The sequence below is a fragment of the Saccostrea cucullata genome, unplaced genomic scaffold (assembly GCF_032062105.1).
Source record: "Saccostrea cucullata isolate Sc308-1 unplaced genomic scaffold, CSIRO_AGI_Scuc_v1 ctg354, whole genome shotgun sequence".
NCBI lineage: Eukaryota > Metazoa > Mollusca > Bivalvia > Ostreida > Ostreidae > Saccostrea > Saccostrea cuccullata.
In genome coordinates this window covers 833,374-853,331 of record NW_026940030.1, presented here as the reverse complement: position 1 = coordinate 853,331, position 19,958 = coordinate 833,374, and the positions used below count along the sequence as shown (strand labels likewise).

General features: G+C 32.5%; 1 protein-coding gene across 1 annotated transcript in view; it reads right to left on the bottom strand.

The window, feature by feature from the left end:
• The window catches only part of LOC134254584 (von Willebrand factor D and EGF domain-containing protein-like), a 37,308-nt gene that overhangs the window by 5,686 nt on the left and 11,664 nt on the right, over nt 1-19,958 (bottom strand). The window contains exons 4-8 of the mRNA XM_062737112.1: nt 19,831-19,920; nt 19,610-19,702; nt 19,192-19,287; nt 15,831-15,929; nt 15,575-15,670 (exon numbers count right to left, since the gene is read on the bottom strand). Of these exons, the coding sequence (XP_062593096.1) occupies nt 15,575-15,670; nt 15,831-15,929; nt 19,192-19,287; nt 19,610-19,702; nt 19,831-19,920 (474 nt within the window). The remainder of the gene's footprint in view (nt 1-15,574; nt 15,671-15,830; nt 15,930-19,191; nt 19,288-19,609; nt 19,703-19,830; nt 19,921-19,958) is intronic.

Genomic DNA, 19,958 nt, shown 5'->3' with positions numbered 1-19,958 from the left:
CGAAAGCCCAGAAGGCTCATTCGAGATTCAAAATTCGAGATTCGAAATTCGAGTTTCGAGATTCAAGATCCAGATTAACCAATCAAAAGGCCCATTCGAGATTCGAGTTTCGAAATTCGAGTTTCGAGATTCAAAATCCAGATTAACCAATCAAATGCGGTTCAACATTGATTACTCCCCTTTATTATGTTTAATCTATCAATAAATCGTTTAATATATTTATAACAAATGAGTCATTTGAATAAATTACAATGCAAGAATGAGTGTTATATATATTAGAAAGAAAGTTAGATAATCATTTGATTTTTGATCAGCAAGATATACTTCAATTTATATTTTGACTTCTTAAATATTAAATAGAATACATAATCAGGAATATACATGTATATATTTTTGCATTGTCTACTATATATAAAGGATTGTTGACATAATAATAAAGTTATAAATAGTGACTAAAGATTAACAAAATCCTTGTAGCCTTGATAATTAAAAACCGAGTATATTTTAGTCTTTGACCATAACGCTATGGTCAGAGACTAAAGTATAAAACCATAACGCTATAGTTCTGCAGCTAATTTAGACTAATCTACTGTTTGATATCAGATAAAATGAATGCTGCATTTATTCTAATTCATATTTGCAATCTGTATTGTATATATAATTGTTAATTAGTTCAAGAAATCAAAGCCTTAGATGAACATAAGTAATTGAAAACTTTATTTTAATGTATTCCCTCTATTAGGAAAACGAGCGCGGTTTTTATTTATCAAGGGTACATTGCCTTTCAAAGTTTTAAAGTAACATTTTCAGTGTCGGGAAAAATTGGCAGGTGTTGCCGGTACGGGTGGGGATTTTGTTAATCTTTAGACACTATTTATAACTGTATTATTATGTCAGCAACCCTTTATATATAGTAGACAATGCAAATATATATATATTCCTGATATATGTATTCTATTTAATATTTAAGAAGTCATAATATAAATTGAAGTATATCTTGCTGATCAAAAATCAAATGATTATTTAACTTTCCTTCTAATATATATAACACTCTTTCTTGTATTGTAATTTAATCAAATGACTCATTTGTTATAAATATATTAAACGATTTATTGATAGATAAAACATAATAAAGGGAAGTAATCAAATGTTGAACCCGTATTTGATTAGTTAATCTGGATTTTGAATCTCGAAACTCGAATTTCGAATCTCGAATTTCGAAACTCGAATCTCGAATGAGCCTTTTGATTGGTTAATCTGGATCTTGAATCTCGAAACTCGAATTTCGAATCTCGAATTTTGAATCTCGTATTTCGAAACTTGAATCTCGAATGAGCCTTCTGGGCTTTCGTAATCATTTCATAAGTTCTATAGTAGATACAATGACCTTGTCAGCAAATGCAATTTATCATTAAGTCAAATACTACGAAAGCCCAGAAGGCTCATTCGAGATTCGAGTTTCCAAATACGAGATTCGAAATTCGAGATTCAAAATTCGAAATTCAAAATTCGAGTTTCGAGATTCAAGATCCAAACGAACCAATCAAAAGCGGGTTCAACATTTGATTACTTCCCTTTATTATGTTTTTACTATCAAGAAATAGTTCAATATAATTATATCAAATGGTTCATTTGATTAAATTACAATGCAAGAAAAAGTGTTATATATATTAGAAGGAAGTTTAAATAATTAATGGAATTTTGATCAGCAAAAAATATTTTAATTTATATTATAGATTCTTAAATATTAAATAGATTTCATATATCAGGAGTATATACATTTTTGAATTGTCTACTAAGCGTCATTTTTATGAATTTCTTCTGTTAGGAAAACTACAGGTACTTGTGGGTGGGACCCCCCCCCCCCCCCCGCACACTCTCTTTATCTTCAACCCAAGGGCTTATTGGAAATTTTTTTTCATAAGATATATTTATTTAACTTATTCATCATGTATACAATAACAAAAAAATGTAAAATCCCCAGAATAATCGCTCAACATAACCCCCAAATACCCACTATACATTATAAGAGAAAGATATGCCACTCCAGTCTGCTTACGTTGTACCCCCTCTGGTATTAAATGCATTTTTTTTGTTTTAACTTTAAATGTCGATTCACACTGCAGGCGCAGATCCAGAAATTTTTCAAAGGGGGGGGGGGGTTGAAGTATTTTTCAAAAGCGGGGGTTGAAGGCGAAAACAGTTAAAACGTACGTTGTACACATACATATAGTTAAATAACTCAATAGAATATCGATACAGGGTGGAGTATGGTATTTGAAAGTGGGACGTTGATCAATCTGGGGAAAAAGTACTTGTATACATTACCAGAAAGTTTTTGAAAAAGAAAGGAAAATAAATCTCCGAACCTGAAAATCCTATTTTGTAAAGGGAGGGTTTTTATTTTGTTTTTACAACCGAATTTCTTTATATACGGAAGCGTATTAGTGCCACACAATATTTTTTTTAAAGTTGGTAATTCCAACTTTAATCTTGGCTTTTCCAACTTTAAAGTTGGTAATTCCAACTTTAATCTTGGCTTTTCCAACTTTAAAGTTGGTAATTCCAACTTTAATCTTGGCTTTTCCAACTTTAAAATTGGTAATTCCAACTTTAATGTTGGAAATTCCAACTTTAATCTTGGCTTTTCCAACTTTAAAGTTGGTAATTCCAACTTTAATCTTGGCTTTTCCAACTTTAAAGTTGGTAATTCCAACTTTAAAGTTGGTAATTCCAACTTTAATGTTGGAAATTCCAACTTTAATCTTGGCTTTTCCAACTTTAAAGTTGGTAATTCCAACTTTAAAGTTGGTAATTCCAACTTTAATCTTGGCTTTTCCAACTTTAAAGTTGGTAATTCCAACTTTAAAGTTGGTAATTCCAACTTTAATCTTGGCTTTTCCAACTTTAAAGTTGGTAATTCTAACTTTAATGTTGGTAATTCCAACTTTAATCTTGGCTTTTCCAACTTTAAAGTTGGTAATTCCAACTTTAAAGTTGGTAATTCCAACTTTAATCTTGGCTTTTCCAACTTTAAAGTTGGTAATTCCAACTTTAATGTTGGAAATTCCAACTTTAATCATGGCTTTTCCAACTTTAAAGTTGGTAATTCCAACTTTAATGTTGAAAATTCAAACTTTAATCTTGGCTTTTCCAACTTTAAAGTTGGTTTTTCCAACTTTAATCTTGGCTTTTCCAATATTAAAGTTGGTAATTCCAACTTTAATCTTGGAAATTCCAACTTAAAACTTGGCTTTTCCAACTTTAAAGTTGGAAATTCCAACTTTAATCTTGGCTTTTCCAACTTTAAAGTTGGTAATTCCAACTTTAATCTTGGCTTTTCCAACTTTAATCTTGACTTTTCTACCCGCTTTTCTTAGTTTTTTTTAATTTTTTTTTTAAAGTATCACAAACTTAATTAAAGTGAAAATAACACACTGAAATAGATTTGTTAGCAATTTATTATTGCAATGTAGGGGTAGGGGTCGAAATGGGGGGGGGGGAGGTAAGAAGAGCGGACGGGATTATGTGGAGTTATATTATGGCACTTTTACAATAGAAAATAGATATTAGCACAATAAAATAAATTGTTGAACTCTTTTTATCTGTGTTTGTTTTATTTTTTTTACCTTGACCTTCCTTATGACCTTACATAAAACTTCCAACTTTAACTTAGAAATCTTTATATTCCTTTAAGTTCTCTTGTGTATTTCTATTGATAATAACTTCATATAAATTATGTACACAGTATTCCGTACATGACAGGATTTCAACTTAACCAATTACAGATATTAGTCATTAATATGTATTGCATGAAAGAATTAGACAACAATTAAATACTCAATGTAATCAAATTTTATTTAATCAAATGAAACATTTTCTGCTAAATTATATACAACATAACTAAATGTATCAATTCCGTACTGGCGCGGATCCAGGATTTTTTTCAGGGGGTGGGGGGGGGGGGGCACCCCAGCCAGAAATACTCAGTATGTTGACAAGCAAAAAACTGATAAGTAAATAAATAATAAAATCCTTCCTCAAACGTTAAAAGTCAAAGTTGGAAAAGCCAAGATTAAAGTTGGAAAAGCAAACTTTTAAAGTTGGAATTACCAACTTTAAAGTTGGAAAAGCCAAGATTAAAGTTGGAAAAGCCAACTTTTAAAGTTGGAATTACCAACTTTAAAGTTGGAATTACCAACTTTAAAGTTGGAAAAGCCAAGATTAAAGTTGGAGTTACCAACTTTAAAGTTGGAAAAGCCAAGATTAAAGTTGGAATTACCAACTTTAAAGTTGGAAAAGCCAACATTAAAGTTGGAATTACCAACTTTAAAGTTGGAAAAGCCAAGATTAAAGTTGGAATTACCAACTTTAAAGTTGGAAAAGCCAAGATTAAAGTTGGAATTTCCAACCTTATAGTTGGAAAAGCCAACTTTAAAGTTGGAATTACCAACTTTAAAGTTGGAAAAGCCAAGATTAAAGTTGGAATTTCCAACTTTAAAGTTGGAAAAGCCAACTTTAAAGTTGGAATTACCAACTTTAAAGTTGGAAAAGCCAAGATTAAAGTTGGAATTTCCAACTTTAAAGTTGGAAAAGCCAAGATTAAAGTTGGAATTACCAACGTTAAAGTTGGAAAAACCAAGATTAAAGTTGGAATTTCCAACTTTAAAGTTGGAATTACCAACTTTAAAGTTGGAATTACCAACTTTAAAGTTGGAAAAGCCAAGATTAAAGTTGGAATTACCAACTTTAAAGTTAATTACCAACTTTAAAGATGGAAAAGCCAAGATTAAAGTTGGAATTTCCAACTTTAAAGTTGGAAAAGCCAAGATTAAAGTTGGAATTGCCAACTTTAAAAAAAATATTGCGTGGCACTAATACGCTTCCGTATTTATATAATACAACATTAGCGTTTCACCTTACATTTCCTATAGTAAAAACACAACGAAAAAATTGGAACTTTCTTATTTCTCTTTCTCTTAAATTGCAAATCCAGAGGGGGGGGGGGAGTTGCAACCCCCGTAACCTCCCCCAGCCCTCTGGATCCGCCACTGCACTGTCTCTAAATATACAGTGTATTTCTGTCTTAGTCCATGCTATCGGACTGTTTTGTTTTGGTTTTTTTTTTTTTTTTTTTTTGGTTGAGCGATTATTCTGGGGGTTTTACGCCAGCGATTTTTTCGTATTGTAAGGTTACACATAACAGAGAAATAAGCCCTGGGGTTCAATATCAAGGGGATGGGGGTGGGGGGGGGGGTCTTGTCCACACGTACCTGTGTTTCTCAAAATTAAGACAAGAAACATATATTGACACAAGCGTCAAAAATCGGCCGCAAACCAATTAATTGTTCCTTTTATGATCCCTCTAGATCCGCCACTACATTTCTTCTCTTTGAGTTGTAGCGGGAAAATTCTTGGCACATTGTAAAACGTGCATTATCCTCGTTTGCTAAGGGCCAAATCTTGTAATATTCTGTAGCCTGCTAAGTTTTTTAATGAATTAACAGTTAAACATATGTTTCAAAATGTTTATATATGTACATGTGTACACGTCATTTTAAAATAAATACGTACAACAAATCCCGTTTGAATAGAGAAAGTAAAATTGCGTAATATACATAACGCGGTCTTTGCTTTAGACTACGCCCAACACTTGTCCTAATTTTCTCCGCACCTCAAACATGTCTAAGTTCATAGATAGGATTTGATGAAATATTTACCTCATTCTTCATAAGAATTTTTAATTTTATGTTTATGGTGCGTTCTTATTTAAACTTAAGACGCTCTTTTTAATATACTACTATATTAATGTTAAATATTTTTTATTTAAATTGTTTTAACTCCGCAGAAACGCACGAAGACTTCCAACTTTCATATCATAGAGCCGACCGCCTCCTGGCCGGTAATTAGTTGACGATACAAAAATATATATACTCCTGATATATGTAATCTATTTAATATTTAAGAATCTATAATATAAATTGATATATTTTTTGCTGATCAAAAATCCATTAATTATTTAAATTTACGTCTAATATATATAACACTTTTTCTTGCATTGTAATTTAATCAAATGACCCATTTGATATAATTATATTGAATTATTTCTTGATAGTAAAAACATAATAAAGGGGAGTAATCAAATGTTGAACCCGCTTTTGATTGGTTCGTTTGGATCTTGAATCTCGAAACTCGAATTTTGAATCTCGAATTTCGAATTTTGAATCTCGAATTTCGAATCTCGTATTTGGAAACTCGAATCTCGAATGAGCCTTCTGGGCTTTCGTAAAATACTGACTGACGTTTTTCATATTAATTGTTAGTCCATTTTTTGTACACTGAAGTGACAACGGATTTTTCCGTAATTTCACGATCATGACAATGAGCCTACGGCGAGTGTGACCGGTGTCGCATAATATTTGGTCCGCCTCGTTTAAAGGTCCGGCCGGACCAAATACGATAACATATTAGATCCGCCTGGCTCTATAAGAAAAGGTCCGCCCTCGGCCTATTATACAAATTGTATGCCTGTGTTCATTCGATATTAATTGAAAACTATTGTTTTAAGGTAAGTCACTCGTCAGCTTTTTAGAAAAGTTCACGCAGAAGCTTTTACTTCAAAACTACTTATTAAAATTCAATTTTATAATATATTTAAATTCAACAATGTAAATTTTTTAACATTCAATGAAAAAACTGCTCAAAAATCTACAAAGAAGCAAGATTTATGAGGGACTATTTTTTTTGGTGGAAGGATATTTAGCAGAAAATTCTGCAAATCTGCACATTTATAAAATTTAATGTAATGGAAATTTAGCCTCACATACTTTTACTAGGAGAATATTTTCCGTTTTGATATTGTTAAAAATATTTAATATAGGTCTTATTTTATATTTTTAGACTAAGTTTTACACCTTCCTTCAACAAACTTTTCCAAAAAATGAAAATATATTAAAGAAGTCAAGGTCAAATTTACACCATTTTTTGCCTGAAAATCACATATTTTGACAAATATTTCAAAATTAACATCACTGACCCCACCTTTTTCTTTCATTATTTTAAACTACTCGATACTTGTGACTGATCAGCACTCAAGTCGTAAAAAGTTTGATATAAGAACATTTTTTATTGCCTATTAAGTTTTTTAATACCCCAAATATGTTATTTTTTAGTGCAAAAAGGTCACACAATAATTTATGCGCATTAATTTGCAAGATTTGTTTAATGATAAATATTATTCAAACTATTTAACGTAAAATAAGATTACATTTATTGCCATGCTTACATCTAATCAAATATAATAAGGGTTAAAGAAATTAACCAAAGAGATGAAATTTAAGTGCAAAAAGGTCAACTTAAATGTACCGTAGATCAGTAGGATGCACACTGACCCCCTATTTTCTTTGCGATTTTGAGTTACACTTTATGAGTACTTATCCAAAATATACTTCTCAAAAAATCCTTGATATAACAAATTTCAGGAGTGACTTACCTTAAAATTAATTGAGGATATAAAGTCGTATTAGTAGCTGGTGTTTCCTCCAAGAAAGTGTAGTTAAAAAAAGTAAGAAATTAATGCATAAATAAAGAAATGTATAGATTTATTGATCGAGTTTCCTGTCGGGAAGATGGGACATGCTTATTTTGTCGTTTAAATACACTGGTGTCTATATTATCATTTTAAAAATACAAAATCAATGTACATACATTTACCTTCACCGCCTGTTTACTGGCAGATTAATCAGTATGCAATGAACAGATGAATGTTCGTAAGTCCAACACGGATCATTTAGTTACACTTTCTTTCCAATAAACATAATAAACGTCCGACTTCCACCCGCAAAAAAATAACATCTTTCAAAATATATTTCTTTACAGTATTGATAAAAAAAAATTCTTTCATTCTTTACGTTTAATGTTGTTGTCAATAACTGGAGGGTCACTGTGACGGGGGCTTATGTCACGGTGTACTACCCTACACCCCTTACTGTAAAAACAACATGCCTGCGGATTGGGCAGTTGGGGTTAGCCTATAATTGTCTGTTTGAAAAAACCTAAAGTACCATATCCCCTGTGTTTTAATAAGTTTCTTACCTACTCAAAGGCTAATAATTATATCTATCAGATCTCTGCATTTCATTTCCAGAATTTTGCATTGCATTTTCCGACAATTTTTGTCATTATTTCGGAATCTGACATTTTTATTTTCATTTCCGACATTATTTATTTATTTATTTAATTTTTTTTTTTTTTGCACATTTTTGGATTTTTTTTTAAAGATACCTTTATGCCTCTTTAAGGTTAACATATATAACAAAGAAAAGGAAATAGATTTAAAACAGGGTGTTGTATATATGTATGATATAATATTATTTATTTCAAATAACATTTTTTCGAATTTAATCATTACATACACTCTAGTATACAATATTATGTCTAGTTATAAGTAAAGGAAAGAGTTAAGTGAAAGTTCACAATACCTACATCTTTTCCAGGGTAAAATCAATTAAGCTTCTTCGACAGCTAAGCAAAGCCTTTTATTTGAATATCTAAAATATTTTACTTTAAGGATTTTTAATTTATAACGGAAGTATAAATTTTTTTTCATTGCCAAAATAAATGGTGACATGAATTTGACAAATGTCGGAGATGAAAACTTTTAAAATGTAAAAACTGTCGGAAATGAAAATTCCGGAAATGATATGCGGCGTACTAAATATTACTCCGGGACAAGGTAAATGTGCATTAATTGGCGAAATCGAACCAAAGTAGATAAATTGCTGGATTTATAAATGCCTTTATTATTCATATTTGATGTATATATGTCGCTCGTATAAAATCTCTGGGCACTACATTAATAGTATATTAATTTATACTTATGTCTCCTGTTTCAATAAAAATCCGAACATTTAACACGCCCCTCCTTAAAGTTTTTTTTTTTTGTGGGGAGGGGGGGGGGTAATGGGGCGTAGTAAAATCACGCGGATACGTGATTAAAAAGTTTAAGGTATTAAAGAATACCGGTATTGTACAATGTAATATATATCTCAAATTTTTCCCCAGAAAAAAGAGCTTGAGTTTAAAGACACCCCCAATTTCAGAAGCCTGGCATACTAGAATTTCCCGTTAGCATCTAAGAAACAAACCCGACTTGATTTTCCACCAGAGAAATACTGCTTCAGTACAGATTTTTTTCTCCCTTTCCACTGTTTTAATAGCTGTGGGGAGAATTTTTGACTGTAAGAGGGTATTTTGATTTCTTTTTAAGTGTGTTTGTAATTAGTTTTTTTGTTGCGTTCAGACAGATATTCAAGAATGTATGCAGATATACAATAGAGAAGACATATCCCCTGCAAATGTACATGTACATACACTGGATCGTCAATTGAAATCATTACAGTTTTGACGTCTTCTCAATTAAAAAAAAAAAAACAAACAAACTACTAGTGTATGTCACGAACCAGAAAAAGTTAAAGGAACTCACAGCATCATAGAACAATGAATTACATGTATATATAATAATAGGCGCAATTTAAGAAATTTACTTTCTCGATGTACATAGGCGTCGAAAACGGGGGGGGGGGGCAATTTTTTGCAAAGATAGTCATATTAATATATGCAGTGAAAATTGGGACGTGAGTTTAACCCCCCTTTCAACGGGCACGTTGCAGTGTAGTCAAAGAAGGGTAAGTGGTAGTATTTGGGAAAAACTGGTTCTGGAAAAAGTTAAAATCACCTACCCATCCCCCCCCCCCCCCCCCGTGGTCAAAATTTCCTTTTTCTTTTTTGTGCTTGTCAAGTTTCTTTTTGAGGTTGTGACAATTTTTTTCCCTTTGAAATAGCCCCCCTCCAATTTACTTCCGACGCCAATGATGTTACAGCAATTGAAATTTTATTTCTATTTTTTTAATTCTACAGATGGTCTTTAAAAAGTGTAAGGAAGAACTATCTTACGTAGATTTCATAAGTATATTCCTTGCTTATATATTCAAATGAAACTGTAAAAAGAAATAAAATTCATAACCAATAGCATTACATGGAGTGCATGTTGCCAGCGTGGCGCAGTGGTTAGAGCGTCGAAGTGAGGAGTTGATCCTTACGTCACAGGTTCGAATCCTTTTTTGGGACGTGGAAATCGGTCCTTCAGATGAAAACGTATAAAACGGGTTCCCGTGTCGCAGTAGGAGCTGGCACGAAAAAGATCCCTCTCTACTCAATGGCCGTAAGTGCCGAGTAAAGGACATAGTCACTTGTTGGAAATTATGTTAGGAATTGTCTATTTTTTAAAACTATTTTCAAAACAGTAGGCAGACCCTTTCTTCTGGTGCGTTTTAAGGTCCCCCTGCTACTTTTTAGATCACCTCAGCCGAAGGCTCAAGTGAGCTTTTCTCATAAAAATTTGTCCGTTGTCTGTTGTCGTTCTCATTTGTTAATGAAAGAGATGTACCCCGTAATTTTTGCTGTGTAACAAGATATATATATATATCTGAATTACAGAGGGCGGACCTTTTCTGATAACTGCGTTTTAAGGTCCGCCCTGTCTCTTTCTCTATATTTTTAAGCTACGAAAATAAACACTTTCCAAAAATGTTCCTATTAAACATAAAGATATCTGAAATACAGAGGGCGGACCTTTTCTGATAACTGCGTTTTAAGGTCCGCCCTGTCTATTTCTTTAGTTTTTTAAGCTACGAAAATAAATACTGACAATAATTTCCCTATAAAACATGAAGATATCTGAAATACAGAGAGCAGACCTTTTCTGATAACTGAATTTTAAGGTCCGCCCTGTCTCTTTCTTTAGTTTTTTAAGCTACAAAAATAAATACTGACAAAATTTTCCCTATAAAACATGAAGATATTTGAAATACAGAGGGCGGACCTTTTTTGATAACTGCGTTTTAAGGTCCGCCCTGTCTCTTTCTCTAATTTTTTAAGCTACGAAAAAAAAAACTGACAAAAATTTCTCTATAAAACATGAAGATATCTGAAATACAGAGGGCGGACCTTTTTTGAAAACTGCGTTTTAAGGTCCGCCCTGTCTCTTTCTCTAATTTTTTAAGCTACGAAAATAAACATGTCCAAATATTTCCCTTTATAACATAAAAATATCTGAAATACAGAGGGCAGATCTTTTCTGATAACTGCGTTTTTTGCAATTATTTATGCTACCGTAAAGAATTATATAAAAAAACTCCCTTTTTGAAACATGAAGATATCAGAAAAAATAGAGGGCGGACCTTTTCTGATAACTGCGTTTTAAGGTCCGCCCTGTCCTTTTCTCTTGTTTTTAAGCTACGAAAATAAATCCTGTCCAAAAATTTCCCTATATAAAGTAAAAATATCTGAAATACAGAGAGCGGTCCTTTTCTGATAACTGCGTTTTAAGGTCCGCCCTGTCTATTTTTCTAGTTTTCGAGCTACGAAAATAAACCTGTCCATACATTTCTCTTTATGACCTGAATATATCTGAAATACAGAGGGCGGTCCTTTTCTGATAACTGCGTTTTAAGGTCCGCCCTGTCTCTTTCTCTAATTTTTTAAGCTACGAAAATAAACGTGTCCAAAAATTTCCCTATATAACATAAAAATATCTGAAATACAGAGGGCGGACCTTTTCTGATAACTGCGTTTTAAGGTCCGCCCTGTCCCTTTCTCTTGTTTTTAAGCTACGAAAATAAATTCTGTCCAAAAATTTCCCTTTATAACATAAAAATATCTAAAAATACAGGGCGGACCATTTCTGATAACTGCGTTTTAAGGTCCGCCCTATCCCTTTCTTCAGTTTTTTAAACTACGAAAATAAATCCTGTCCAAAAATTTCCCTTTATGACATAAAGATATGTGAAATACAGAGGGCGGACCTTTTCTGATAACTGCGTTTTAAGGTCCGCCCTGTCTCTTTCTCTAATTTTTTAAGCTACGAAAATAAACCTGTCCAAAAATTTCCCTTTATAACATAAAAATACACATGTATCTGAAATCTAAGGGCGGACCTTTTCAGATAACTGCGTTTTAAGGTCCGCCCTGTCCCTTTCTCTTGTTTTTAAGCTACGAAAATTAACCTGTCCAAAAATTTCCCTATCTTTTGTAAATAAGGGAGAGATGTACATGTACCCCGTTAATACTTTTGCTGTGCAATAGGAAAATAACTAAATATAGAGGCGGACCTTATCTGATTACTGTGATTTAAGGTCCCCCTCTTCCCTTTTAATTTTTTCATCTGTAAAGAAGCATATTTAAAAATTCCTTTTTTAAACATGAGGATATCCGGAAAAAACAGAGGGCAGATCTTTTCTGATAACTGCGTTTTGTTTTTTTTTTTGCAATCATTTATGCTACAGTAGAGAACCATATAAAAAAAATCCCTTTTTGAAACATGAAGATATCAGAAAAAAGAGAGGGCGGACCTTTTCTGATAACTGCGTTTTAAGGTCCGCCCTGCCATTTTCTCCTTGTTAATGTGAGAGAGAGAGAGAGAGAGAGAGAGAGAGAGAGAGAGAGAGAGAGAGAGAGAGAGAGAGAGAGAAACGTACCCCGTCCATATTTTTGCTGTGCAATAGGAAAATATTTGATATACAGAGGGCGGACCTTTTCTGATAACTGCATTTTAAGGTCCGCCCTGCCATTTTCTTTTTTGTTAATGAAAGATGTACACCGTCCAAAAGTTTTGCTGTGAAATTTATCTGTGCTGTTGTACACAATCAAAGCACAGAGATTTTTCTTGGAATTTTACAAGAATTTTATCAATTGAATCTTTTCAAAAGCCCCTGGAAATGCATGCTGATTTTTTGTCTGTCAACATCTGATGACACGATAATCTTAAATTAAGAATATCTCAAAAATCTCTCAGTAGGTAAGGTACGAACATAAGAAGGGGGTGGGGTCAAGTTACAACGTACATGTATCTGATGTATGTCTTTGACAGTGACAGGGGGATCAATTTATCTGAGAAAACTTGACAATAAAAAAACGGGGAAGGAATATTGTCCAAATTCAAAAATTCTATTTTGGAGAGAGAGAAAGAGGTGGGGTCAGGTTCAACTTCTTTCATGACCCTTTCTTCATTCAAACATTACCCTCATTATTACAGCCTTGTTCGTGTTCATTTACTTTGTATTTGATACGCAATGAGCAGACGGAAAGAAAAAAGGGGGTTACCCCCCCCATTCACTTCATCGCCCGAGGTGCTTGTATTATCTTTTTTAAAATTATATTATTATATATATACAGTGTATTCTATAAAATTATTACTTATTATTTTATCCAAAAGTTGTATTAGGCAATGTCCGGAACAGCACGTGCGCAATTTATAGCATATATAAAAATCGAATTCCGATCGGTTATAAAAGAAAATAATTTATCGTTATGGTTACTGAAAAAGAGTTCAAAATATAATCGTTATTGCAAAACATTAGATCATCCTGTATTCTGCAACTGTCACAATGAAAAATGTAATAATTTCTTTTTTTCGGCAAAAACATTTAAATATATTTATCATGTTTATGTGCATATATCGTTATGTACAAGAATGGATTAGATCAAAACCATTAAACTTTAATGCTGATGTATACTGTAGTTATGTTTTCTTCCTTTAGTCTTTAACGGACCGGAATATTACAATCATGTATTATGTTATGTAGTAAATGTAAATAAAGATCGAATTCAAGGTTAGGTTATATTTTACACAATCAACAAATAAACGACCAAAATATGATTATAAACGGGAAAAAAGGTATACTTGTGACGACTACTAACTACTGTAAACCAGAGAATTACATGTACTCTATCGGTATGAAACTTGGCACTTGGATGAGAAATTTCTGTAAAGTCATATAAGGGTTTTTTTTTATATAAGTTCAGAGAAACTATTATTAAAAAGATCTTTCTGTTTGTTTTTTTACTTTATATAATGATATGACCGTTGCATTTCATTTCCGGAATCGGAATAGCATTTCCTATATTTTTTAAATTTCATTTCCAACAAATTCTCTTTTCTTGGCCGACATTATTATTTCTTTTCATTTCCGGAATTTCTGCTAGGTGTCTCTCCGACAATTTAATGTTTACCAAGTATGTATGAATGGAATTTTGAAAGATCATATTGCACACAACTTTTTTAAGATACTAACAAAATATACTCAGTATTACAAAATCTGTGTATTTATACCATTGAATATGTAACGTAGCACTAAATCTAGTTTAAAGAGTTCAAAGAGCATGTAATTTTTTCATCATATTTAGTGTTCACTAAATTAAATGTCAAAGACTGCATCGAACTTACGTCCAAGACATTTAATATACTATACAGAGTGTAATTTATTCTTTAAAAGTTTTAATTACCGAAAAGCACTTCCTGAAAAATGTCGGAGATGAAAACTTTAAAATGTCGGAACTGAAAGCTAGAAAATGTTAGAAATAAAAATTGAAATTTTTAATATCCGGAAAAAGAATAATGAAATAAATAATAATGACAGAATAATGAAAATTATACATCTTAATGATAAACAGTCGCATTTCATAGATATCAGAGATTAAAAACAATGAACGATTTTTATCGACTCGGTATTTAAATATCAGACACAGTTAAAAGTCAATTTAACTACATGTATAGAAACAAGGGGATATTTAAGTTCATATTCGAATTGAAATTTTATTTTGAACTTAAATATCAAATCTCATGTTAATCTATACGCTCATTCATTTCGTATTCTTATTTTTTAGCTCAGATACGCCACATTTAATTAGCTTTGAATATTCAAAAAAGACAATATATAATTATGATTATTATAAATGTCACAGGTTTGAAATGTACGCATGAATATTTCCTTGACATTATTCATGAATTAAAAAAATCCAAACTTATTGATATGTCAAGGTAAGTTATGACCATTAAGTTCTCAAACCATTCCATGACAGCGCCATTTGCCGCGGGCTCTACCTGCAGGTACCTGTCAGGTAAACAAATACGTCACACCCCCATTGTTTTATTAGCTATACACACTGACAGATTTCACACTTTTAATCGAACTAATTTACACAAGGCTTATTCTAGAGAAAAACAAACACTTGCACAATAATTGTGCCATTATTTTATTTTTAATCATGGTATTAGATAAACAGCAATGCTTAAAGCAAACTGAACGAGGAGTAGATTCTTGTCCTAGAGATATGTTGTACACAACATAAAAAACAGGGTAAACCCTTCTTTCATTATATATTTTAAACAAAATCGCTTTAATTTCATGAATATGTTTAAGTCAAAATTAAAACGTTTTTTCACAACCCGGACCAAAAACGTAGGCGGACCATTCCTTATACGGGCCGGACCATTTCTTATAAAAGGCGGACCAAATATGTTATCGTATTTGGTCCGGCCGGACCTTTAAACGAGGCGGACCAAATATTATGCGACACCGGTCAGCATTTGATGCTCAATCCTCCATGGCAACTGATTCCATCTCTGGTGTTTCAGAGGTCCGTGTTTGCCCTGCTCATATTTTGTATTGTTTTCCAGACTTTGATATTGAATACTGTTCATTATCTCCATATTCTTAATCTTACATTTACTTACGTTGATTACAGTGAGGTCCGGCATGACTTGAGGGACACTGGCAGGTGTTTGGGCTTACACAGGTTCCCCCTGATTGGCACGGTGGATTACACACAGCTACAAAAATCAATCTCATTATACAGCAGTATCACAATTAATTTATTAACAGAAATCTATTTGAAATATTCTTCTAAAAATCTTGCTCTAAACAGTGATATTTTTTCTGCTGTAGTACTTTATGTTTCAAGTGCTATTTTAATTACCAATTGCTGCTTACGTGTTTCACACTTAATCCCTGTGTAGTGAGTTCCAGAACAATCGCAAGTATGTCCATACGTACACGATCCACCGTTTAAACAAGCAGGATTACAAAGTGCTATAGTATCAGAAAAGAAAATAATGTGACTGGCAAAATCTGTTTTGTTTTTGAAGACCAGGTCTTCCAACAATATACTGCAAAACCCATGGGTACTAATGGCACCCCGTCATTAACAGACCTATTTTTGTATTCATATGAAGCAGAATTTGTCCAAAATCTTATATGGGGTAAGGGGAAACCACTTGCTGTGACCTTCAACTTGACAAGTAAATATATCTACGAGATATTATTTCCATTCTTATGTCGATAAGATAAATACAGATTCGCTTGAAATAAAATATACCACAAAGTCTGACACAGTCACCTGTTTCATATTTTTGATGTTTTACTTGAAGAGGACGTTAATGGTAATCTAACAACCAAGCATTACGACGAAAGAGTTGAATTTTTATATATAACTTTTCAATTGTCACCTTCCCTTACTTGTGCAGCAATATACCTTCATCACCTGTATACGAGGTTTATATCTCTTAGTTGATTCGAGCATGATTTACGTGCGAATAATTAAAACGAGGTAAATCAATGACCAACAAGTTGCTGAAACAAGAATATCAGAGCTCAGCCTCGTTTAAAGTCATCATTTTGTAAGTTCTATGATCGATACAATGAACTTCTCAGCAAATACAATTTATCATTTAGTCAAATGCTGACTGACTTTTTTCATACTTATTGTAAGACTATTATTACACACTGAATTGTCGACGGATTTTTTTCCGTTATTTCCCAATCATGACAAGGAGCACACGGTGGGTGCGACCGGTTGGCAGGGAATGTTCTGTTTTCAGCGCAGCTTTTGTCGAAAACAATTATGTTGTAGAACATGCATAATTTTTTTTAGACTAATTTTCAAGACTCGTAAGCAAGTTCGAAAAAATATGAAAGTAATGAAGAACGATCAATCTAAATAAAAATCGTCAAACAATACAAATTTTGCCCCCCCCCCCCAAGAAAAAAAACAGAGGTGGGATCGGGTATCTAGAAGGAGTAAATTTCCCATGGTTAATGGTCACAACTGCCTTGGGGTTAAAGGTTGATTTTTCTTTGTAAAAGTTAGCCAAATTCTAGGGTCAAGAGGTCAAATTTAGTAGTTCCAAAAGAGAGGCCTTGACACAAAGAATACACTGTGAAATATCAAAGCCATTTAAAGTAACACAATGAGTCAAAATCATGTGTTTCTTTTACGATATCGGTAGCATACAGAGAAAGACTTATGAAAATTATGAGTATATAGCTGCAAAAGACTGCTAGAAAAAAACTGCACAATATAAGTGCCGGAAAAACAAAGGTATCTACCGTTCGTTCTTTTTGTGTATGTCAAGGTCACGACATCTTTATTTTTAGCTCAAACTTGTAAACAAAATTCAACTGGAGCATGCAAAGGTGAGAAATATGTTCTAACAACAATTTAAAATTACAAATGTATTGCATTAAAATGTTTGGTCTACTTACATTCATTCTTGGGTACTTGAGACCATGGTAACTATTGAAACTTATTCAACTTTTCTGTGAATGTGTACAATAGGGAGGAAAAAGTATTTTCGTTATGGGATACATGTATACTGAAATTATTTTTACTTTTGTTTTTCTCAAAAAAGAATATTTAGGTACCGAAACCTAGTTATACTTTTATGAATTGAACAAAATTAACACAGTTCATGCTAAAATTCTATATTTGTCAGTTTTCTCCTTTAATTTTGTGCGTCACGGTGTCTATGTAATTTTTTTATATATATATATATATTAAGTTTTACTTCCTAACAGTGTCATTATGACAATAATTCATAAAATGCCGACTTAATTAACTCAAGGTTTTTTTGAAATTCCTGTAACTTATTATTAGATAGCATGCTAAAAATTAATTTTCCACAGGGCAAGATCTTGAGGAAGGTATTATTATGGGAGACATAAAGTCTATAAGAAGGTAAAAGTTGACAGTGATAAGGTTGAAGTCGTTTGTCATACAATTCTTTTGTTTATAGACCTTTATAGTTTACGTTCAGTAATACAAAAACCTGTAATTTTCTTCAGTAAAAATCATTGTAAGAAGGATATGGAGATAACGAACAGTATTTAAGCTCAAAGTCCATAAAAAAAAATACAAAATAGGAGAAGAGCAAACATGGACCTCCGTCACATCAGAGGTGGGATCAGATGCCATGGAGGAGTGAGCATTCCCTGCTGACTAGTCAAACCCGTCGTGTGTTCCTTTTTATGATCAGGAAATAACGGAAAATTCAGTCGTCAATTCAGTGTTAAAATAATGGACAAACAATTACTATGAAAAACATCAGTCAGCATTTTACTCAATGATAAATTGTATTTGCTGACAAGTTCATTGTATCGATCATGGAACTTACGAAAACGGACTTTAAACGAGACTGCTGATATTCTTATTTCATTAACTTGCTTGTCAATAATTTACCTCATTTACCTCGTAGAGCATGCTCTTGCGTATCGAATTAACTAAGATATATAGACTCCGTATGCAGGTGATGAAGGTATATTGCTGCATCAGTAAGGGAAGTTGGCGAAAGAAAAGTTAAAGTCATCACGTTTATCATATAGCTTTGTTGTTCTTCTACCATTAACGTCTTTTCTAGTAATCTGTTGTGTCTTTTATCTCACGCTCACCAGGATATATCGTATCGACGTTGGAATGGAAATTACCATTTTAAATTGACAATACGTCGTCGATATATTTAAATGACGAGTTGAAGGCCACAGCAAGTGTTTTCGTCTTTTCACGCGTAAGATTTTGCACAAATTCTGCTTCATATGAACATAAAAATAGGCCGCTAATAACGGAGCACAATTGGTACCCATTGGAATTCCAATAGATTGTTGGAATACCTGGTAACCAAAAACCACATAGATATTGTCAATCAGAAACTCAAGCACCTCTTTCATGTCCACTTCTTAGTACTTGTGTGTGCAATCAGAATGTGTTTTAACAAAATAATTTTGCAAATGACCAATAACCAGATAAGTTAATTTACGAATTCTATTTTTATTGAAAAAGCAGCTGTGAATGATATCAAAAAACCTGGATTTTAATTTATCGTTGGGAATGGTTGTGTATAAAGTTGAAAATTTGTTTTTAAGCTGTTGTGTTTTAATCAGGGTTTAGAAATATTTGTACGATACATATAAAGGAACTTTTTATGATTGTGTTGGAAATACTTCAGCCTTAATTGTAATTTTAAAAAAAAACTTATTAACATTAGTATATAATGACATTATATAGAGATTCTCATCTTACGCTGTCTACAGTAAGGCCCAGCTTGATTTGATGGACACCGACAACTGTTTACACCTATACAAACTCCGCCATAATGACACGGTGGGTTGCACACAGCTGTAAATATATAACATAACTGAAAAGCAAACAAAAGTTATGCTAAAAAACTCTTGCTCTCCTTTATTTTTTGTGAAAAAAAGTCAATATTGTGCTGGTTGAGTAAGAATTTTGCATATGGAGAAAAAAATTATAACATATTTGTTAAAATCTTATTCTATTTGCTTGTTTTAAGATCTATATTTTTTATAATTCATAATGCAGATAAAATGTCCCAACTATAAATCTATTAAAGAACGTAGTTTTAAGCACAGTATAATGTAAAGTCTTCATTTATCTGGGATAAATGTTTATTAGCAATTAGACGTTTGCACGAACTTACGTTGAGAGCAAGTAGATCCTGTATACCCCGTGTTACAGCTACATCTATTTGGGCTGACACAGTGTCCATGATGACATGAAGGATAACATCTTGCTGGAAAAAAGATAAAAAAAAAATATATGAATATAAATGGAAAAATGATATTAAACCATTCCTTTTATATATAGCGAATAGCGTTAGCGGTACAATGGAAGGCGTGATTACGAAGTTGTAGATCTTACGTGTTTGACAAGAGTTCCCTTCATATTCTGATGAGCATCTACAAATATTTGGGGCTACACATGTACCCCCATTTTGGCAGCTGCAAATTGCTAGGGGAAGAAATACAGGCAAATTAGAAAACAACACA